General features: G+C 36.5%; 1 protein-coding gene across 2 annotated transcripts; it reads right to left on the bottom strand.

The window, feature by feature from the left end:
• LOC107642963 (plant UBX domain-containing protein 8) lies at positions 187 to 4,547 on the bottom strand. 2 transcript variants are annotated; one of them, XM_016346484.2, is made up of 11 exons: positions 4,234 to 4,547; positions 3,535 to 3,605; positions 2,853 to 3,408; positions 2,682 to 2,765; positions 2,404 to 2,516; positions 2,073 to 2,304; positions 1,750 to 1,950; positions 1,522 to 1,653; positions 771 to 914; positions 634 to 690; positions 187 to 531 (listed from the first exon to the last, which is right to left on the bottom strand). In XM_016346484.2, the coding sequence occupies exons 1-11, from the start codon at positions 4,321 to 4,323 to the stop codon at positions 424 to 426; spliced, it is 1,788 nt and encodes a 595-aa protein (XP_016201970.1). In that variant the 5' UTR covers positions 4,324 to 4,547; the 3' UTR covers positions 187 to 423. The 2 variants fall into 2 exon arrangements, with proteins under 2 accessions (XP_016201970.1, XP_016201971.1); XM_016346485.2 differs by having other exon boundaries at positions 2,073 to 2,283; positions 4,234 to 4,542.

The raw sequence follows: 7,673 nt of genomic DNA, 5'->3' as shown, positions 1-7,673 counted from the left end.
ATTATGAACAGTACTTTTCGCTGATAATGGACGGTAAATGAGTTTTTTTAACTATTTTAGTTCTTTCCGGGCGGGGAGGGGGCTTGAAATTGAAGCTCCAGTTATCAAATATAAAATTGTTTTGTTCTCTCCTGAGGAACACACCCGCGTAACGTAACGGTATCATATATGATCACGTACAAAAGATGGAAAAAATAATAGGCGCCATGTAATCAATTGTTCATGAAACTGCTACCACGAAGATTCATAACATGCCAAAACCTGATCGCTTTGTACATCTAATTCTGATCTTCTAGAAATTATATGATGAATAAACTTTTATCCAAACAGCACAACCCAGATTGAAATTCCATATCACCGTATAAATGGATTGATTCGTAAACTAAAAACTTCAATGTTTTTCAAATCTGCGCCATCAGGGCACTAGACTAACTCCAAAAACAAGGCTTCTTGCTTGTTGGTTAGTCCAAGCTCTTCAAGTATCGATGCGCTTTCTTCGTAACTAAAAGCACGCCTAGGATACGGTCTCACCTGACCCAACAAGAATAACATGGAAAGAGCAATCACTACGATAATACATATCAAGGGTACCAATTATAATGATAAAACTGAAACGTAAGGGGGTTTGCTCACCAGCCTGTAAGTGCCTGGTTTCACCACTCTAGCAATATCTATGAAGTCGAAAAGAGACTGAAAATTTCCAGGATCAGGTTTAGCAAAAATATTCCCCGAAAGAAAGGATTAGTACAAAATTCTACAACAGATTTCACCTGTAGTTTATTAGATCTAAGGAATCGACGTCCACGGCGGCTTCCATCTGGCATCCTTACCAGCAAGGTGACAGCATTTTCATCATCTGAGGATGGTTCTGGTGGTAGAGAGGCTTCTTTTGCTACTAGCTGTGTTTCCAATTCCTGAAGCAGGATAATGCAAATTGCATAAGTGAGAAGCGTGACTTTGATATTGGTAACAGGATTGGACATGAGAAAGTTAACATCAACAGCAGGATAAAAATTGTGAGAATGCACGGGAGCTATCTCCAACCCAATTTAGTTATAGTTCAACGAGGTGTGCTCATTAAATGAGTCAAACTTGAACTCTACTATGTTTGACTCAGTAGCATATGAATCGGCTCCATAAGACTAGGTTTTTACATTTTATGACTAGAAATATCATTAAAACCTAAAAGGTTTCATTTGTATCTAACATGAACTATTTAATTGAGCTTAACTAGGCCTTGAAAGCTAGCTCAACAAGCTTCTAGTAAGCTGAAAAGTGAAGAAATTGGAGTACCTACTTCACAAAACCTCTAGCAACTGCTGCTTCAATAACAAATGCTCATCTAACCCTCCAACAAAAAGTACACAGAAATGCAAATATAAAAAAAAAAATTGAAAAGCACGATAGTACTCTTTCTCACCAGCTTGGTCTAAACTAAAACAAAATAGAAAGAAAAGGAACAAGCAGTTAAAGCGAGGGACAACTTAACAAAGACCAGACAATTAATTACAAATGTAATACCTGCTCTTCCTGTAACTTCCTGCGAGATTCTTCCTCTCTCCGCCTTTCCTCTTCACGAGCAGCCTCAGCTTCTTCTATGGCTTTCAATTCCTTTTCTCTGTCTGCTTGTAATGATGCAAGATATTCATCATCCTGCATTGAACAACCATAGAAAGTGATAGCTACAGTGAGGAATTTCCTACAAGGCTACAACTTATAATTCCAACCCAGGTAAGAAAGAAGTTGCACCTGCTGTTCCCTTATCAAGCGCTGAGCTGTCAGTGATGGTGACGGTGGGCGTGGGGTTGGCCGAGGATATGAACCCCTACTCTGCATGAACTCATGAGGTGCATAGGCATAGCGATAACCGGTTCCTTCTGGGATCCCACCAAACATTGCAGCCTCCAGCATAACTGCTTCATCGTGCTCCACCGAAGAAATACCACCCCACTTCAATTTCAGTTTACACAAAGATTGGAAATTAGGAAACATGGCAGATAGACAACCTAACATGCGATGGCAAATACACACAGAATTACATCTTAAAAAGTTACAAAGAGGAAGGATTATACCTCATCTAATTGGAAGGAATTTTCATTATGTTGAGCAGGATTGCTGTTATCCTGCTGTCCTGTGCTGGGCAGAGTACTAGCCTCAGCAACTTCAACTTCTTGTGGTGACTCTTTAGGGCTTGAGGATGTACGTCTAGGCCTGTTCCAAACCAGAGGTTGCTCTTCTATGTCTTCATCTTCATCTTGGAAGGAAGAACTTCCTGACTGCAACCTAGAATGACCATGATTGCCCCTTTCAGATTTGACAGTCACAAGAAGGGAAGAAGTTGAGTATGATCTGGGCAGCCAATGCAACAGATCCAACAGACACTACAGGTATAAAGAAATATACCTTCCATTTGATGAGGCTTCCCCTAGCTCCACTTTAGATGGTTTGGATGAACCAACTGTTGATGCTTCAGCTTCTCCTCCTTGCATGCGCAATTGTTTCTCTTGCTCAGCAGTCTGGACTCTTTCCATGTTAGAAGCAATACGGGTACCAAAATTCCATTATTAATGAAAAGCAAGGTGAAAACAACATTCTATCCCAGAGGCATCACACACTGCTGAAGATGCTCAATGCAATGAATTCCTAACATGGTAAAGGAAAAATAAATAATATAAGTGTACCTTCAGGGACAATGAGACTGCATGGGCAAGCTCAGGATCATCCAGATGAGATACAGTTCTCTGGGCCCCAGGTTCGCTGAAATCCTGAATCAAATGTGAAATAAATAGTTGAACATTAGGCAAGAATTCAGTAAATAAAGCAAGAGAAATCCATCAAGGGGGGAAACATACGCTTTCTGTGTTAAGATTTTGATTTGAGTACTTCTCCTCAGCCTCCCTTTTTGAAGCCTCAATTGCTGCACGGATCATTTCTTCTTCTATGTCATTGCCATAATCTGGCAAATTCTCAAACTCAGGAGCACTGGGTCTCGCATTTCTGTCAAGTGTATGCATCTGCTCATCCCGAGCAGCAGTTTGGGCAGGTGGAATATCATCATCATCATCATGAATGATGACTGTTCCATGAATATCTGGACCATGGGCCTGAGAAGTTCCAGTGACATCTTCAATGGTCGGAACATGGTCCCCTGGAGGGTTGGATTGATTACTATCCTTAACCTCTATAGGAATTTGTCTTACTTCTCTTGGATGTGTAACAAATGGTGATCGGTTTGTTGGATCAAGATGATTATCAAATATACTTCTCCCAATAGTTGGATCAAGAAGAGAAAACGGATTAGTTCTTGCCGAAGACAAAAGAGACAGAGGTCTGCGCATTTCAGCATTAAGTTCATTATCTATATCCATAAAATCATCTTGTGGAAGAGCAGCAGAGGTATTGAGGGTGCTGGCCATGAAAGGAGTCGATTAAAATGTCAATATCATGCATATTAAAAAAGAAAGCCATTGTCTTGATAAGGCAAATATCTATATACCTTACTAGCTTAGTTACTAAGAATCACAAACAGTATACCTGGTTGACAAATTTCGGTCACCTTCACTAAAATGTGCATTGACAGCTTCATTAAGATTGCCCCCATGTTCCTGAGAGGAAACAATATTTACAGATAATAAGGAGGAACACGAACAGCTACCTGAGATGAATTTTTGAGTGCCTAAAATCTAAAGCCACAAAATCAAAACATCGTTGGTTCTACACAAACTCACAGTCACAGTCACAGTCACATTTGGAAAATTCTATGTACAACTAAGTTTCTAAGCTAATGCAAAAAGTTTACAACATTTGAGCTCGTAATACAGTATTAATAAGTTCAGCAAAAATCATAGAACTGATTAAAGACTAAAAGTGAATCATGAAAAGACCCCATAATCTAAGCATAAGTTTAAACAAATCGATAATCCAACAAACAAAAATATAACAACCAATTAAATATCAGGGAATAAAAATAAAAATAAAAATAAAAGATAAATCGTAAAATAGTTCAAAAGCAGTAGTTGGTTGCGCTATAATGATCGAGCATAGTTGATCAGATTATAGAATAAACAACCACAATTACATTCCAAATGCCACGTGTGTAACTGAACTGCAGAATAAAATCAAATTGAAAAGAAAAGAAACCCTAAGTATGAGCGATTGATTAGTTCGGTTTTTGTTCAAATACAATTCTTAGAGAATCTGCGATGATAAAAAAGAAATGATAGAGAGAAAAACCTCAAGCTTTTGCACTGCGATGGGTTCAGATAAGCCAGTGATGCTCATAAATGTCTCAATTGCCTCTTGATTAGGCCTAGCCATTGACATCGTAATTCAAAGAAACCCCAATACAGCAGAAGAATAAATAAAAAGAAAAGAATTCGATAATGAAGAGAAAGAATGAGATTTGTTTTCGTCTGCTTTATGGAGAAGAATTGGAGCTTCAAAAGGAGAAGTAAGAAATGTTTGTATTTATATTTTTCGACTGAAATATCAAAAAAATTATATAAAGCGGTGGGTAGGAAGGGCAACATGAGCGAGAGAACGAGGAGACAAGGATGGGTTCTTAGGGGTGTTTTGGTCTTTATGGTAGTTTTTCCGGGGGTAAATTGGTGAAATCGAATGGTTGGAGTTCTCCAACCTTCTACGCTATTTGGTTATAACTTGTAGCTTAGGCTGCTGGACTTTTTGGTCTTTTGCTTTCTTTCTTCGCAAGTAGATCCATCCGAAGATACTTTGAAGCCCCAAACAAGTAAAACACCTTTAATATCAACATTTCCAATTCTTTACTTTTAAAAAAATAATTACACTCTTTTTCTCTAGTGTTAGGTTGCTATAAATTTGAGTTAGTATAAATATTTTAGAACATGTATTAGACTCTTAGCTATATACAAAAGCAATGAATCAGAGCTTATTATATGGTTATAAAGTTGTTCTAACTATTCTTTTCTTTTTCTTTTATTTTTTTTGGTCATGGATCTAACTATTTTTTTTTTCAATTTGCCCTTTAACGATTCGCTAAATTATGAAATTTTTTATAACCAAAAAATTGGGAAAAAGGATACTTTTGAAATACTGAAATTTTAAAGACAGAGACAGAAATTTTAGTACCAGTCTCTGAACTAACAAACACGATACTGAGTCTCAGTCTCTCAGTCTCTGTCTCAGTACCTCAAAACAAACACTACCTAAAGGTTCTATCACTACCCAACTATAGCTGGGATTCGAACCTAAGATGTGGCTTCTGTAAGGCCAACATATTGGCCATTGGTGCAATGCCTCGGCCACACCAATTCCTTCAAGTTAACTCAGATTCGCAGCCTCACAGGGCCGGGGGAATAACATGCTGTGTCCTTTTTTTTTTTAATTTATTGGACTTAGTGTTTCTATTCCTTTTTTGTTGGTATGGGTTGGTGTTCCAAATTGTTTGTTACATTTTATATTTGGTGCTCTTATTGAACAAAAATAAAGAAATCCAACTAATCCGCTTAAAAATAATCTTTTTAGGGCCTATTTTTGAAGGATTCATTAGCCTGCTATTCTTCGCAATGGATCCCAACAGATTATCTACTCTTGTTGCCTCGATCCATTTGATATATTAATTCATCTACTATTTTTTGAGGAATTATTGTGAATGGATTAGGGAGGGACAAAGCGGCGGAGGAGTCTTCTGCAGGAGGTTGTTGTCTTTGTCAACGCAGGAAGGGAGGGGACGTTTCGATGGACACCCTTCTCGGCCCAGCAGCGACATCGAGACGAGATCGGAAAGGTCTTCGGCGCGGTGGCGCCAACTCCAAGAAGAGCTCCATCTGCTCAGCGTTCAAGCTCCTTGCCGCTGTTAGGATTGGAAGATGGCAGTAGGGGGAACGGGTTGTGGGGATGGGTTAGGTTTGTCGGGTTGGGTCAGTCTGTTGTTGTGGGCCTTGACCCTCGTCCCAAAAAAATATCAATAACTGGGAGTATCTTCAAAAAATTTTAATGTCTAAATAAATGTATGAATAAATTAATGATTCTTTTATTAAAAATGTTATCTAAAATGATATTTATAGACGACAAAAGAGTAAAATAGTAGAGCCATTGACTCAGGAACTCTCGACTACCAAAGTGGAGAGGTTTTATAGAGAAATCAAATGAAAGAACACCAAAACAAAAAAGATATCACATTCAATTCAAAATTTTAAGACAGTTAAATTATTGAGTTTCTTATCTTAAAAATTTTTCACTTCTTTTTGTTTTTTCTAATGTAGACTCAATTTATTACAATTCTCACTATTGCAATTTTAACATAATCTAAATCAGAGAAGATGCTTTTGAGTATTTAATTATTTATTGAACTCTCTTTCAACAAGATTTCTCATGGAATTGTATAGGTGTCAGGTAAAAAGTAAAAACATATAGACCTTAGGTTTTTTATTATTGGATCTCGTTAAGAACACAAGTATTGCTTAATATATTATTCAGAAATGTTATTTCTATATTTGAACCAATACTAGTCATTTTTTTTTAACTAAAAATGTTGTCTTCTTAGCTTTCTCTACTATTTATCAGATATATATTGTAACAGACTTAAATGCAATAGAAGCAAGCAGCAACAGGTGTTTAATTTTGATAGTAATTGAATAGGAAGGTTGTTAGCCTCGGTGAAATAGATGTTGATGATTGACACACCATATTTTAAATGTTGTGAACATAGTAGTAGGACAAGCTGCTAGAGGGAGCCAAGCCAACATGCATGTCGGAATATCCGGAAACATGCCATATAATCCACCGGCAACAAATACAATAATGACAACAAATAATAATCCATGTTCTGCCAATGTTGATCATAACCCTCATCTGCTTTATTTTCTATGTTAGTCTCTTGTATTTGGTTCGGCAATATATATAAATTTTCATTTTGGACTCTCATGACCAACCCAATAGGCCAACATGCAACATATTACATCCTTCTCTTTCGGCTGTTTCTACAACAAACCATGGCCTTAATTGATTATATATTATTACTATTATTGTTATTATTAATTATGTTATATATCTATTTATTGCACTATTGAAAGCCTTGGTTATTGCAAGGTTAGGATAGTTAGGAGTCAAGAATGCACATAATTGCATCCTTGCTTTCCAAGCCAAAGAATAAACAAATTAAAGCAGGGAAAGAACATCAAAAGAAAATAATAATAGATAATAAATTAAAGTAAATTGAATAAGAGTTAATACTAGTGTAAGATCTTAATTACTTGTTATGAAAAGTGAAAGAACTAGTGATGTGTAAATAAACGTGTTATTTTGTGTACACCTTGTATAAATTACATACATCTATATATATAGAAAAATAATTTGATTAATTTTGAAGGGATGGAGGCTTTCAAGTTTCAATCTGCCTAGAAACTAGAAAGTTGAGGTGAGGCCCGTAATTTATGTCAAGTATGAACTCACCGATGACGGCATCTAAAGTCTAAACTTCGCAATATTATAAAAAGAAACTAAAGCATGGTTTGCAATTAGATTCAAACTTCTTTTGTCCTTGGTTCCTGAAACTTATACAATATTTAGCATTTTTGTTCACTTTTCATGTAGATTCAAAATCAACAACTCATATAGAATGAATATTAAAATATAAAATATATCAATCTTATCAATCTTTTAGATTACTCTTAGCTCCAAACTAAATGGAGCTT

This window comes from Arachis ipaensis, chromosome B05 (genome assembly GCF_000816755.2).
Source record: "Arachis ipaensis cultivar K30076 chromosome B05, Araip1.1, whole genome shotgun sequence".
In the NCBI taxonomy this organism is placed as follows: Eukaryota; Viridiplantae; Streptophyta; class Magnoliopsida; order Fabales; family Fabaceae; genus Arachis; species Arachis ipaensis.
Note: the sequence above shows the minus strand (reverse complement) of the source record. Positions and strands in the feature narration are given on the sequence as shown.

Excerpts from the sequence above, each read along its gene's own strand:
- LOC107642963 (XM_016346484.2), bottom strand. The coding sequence starts at position 4,323 with ATGTCAATGGCTAGGCCTAATCAAGAGGCAATTGAGACATTTATGAGC. Across the intron at positions 3,606-4,233 it reads TCGCAGTGCAAAAGCTTGAG|GAACATGGGGGCAATCTTAA; the intron begins GTTTTTCTCTCT and ends GTTTCCTCTCAG. Across the intron at positions 1,654-1,749 it reads GCTTGATAAGGGAACAGCAG|GATGATGAATATCTTGCATC; the intron begins GTGCAACTTCTT and ends TGTTCAATGCAG.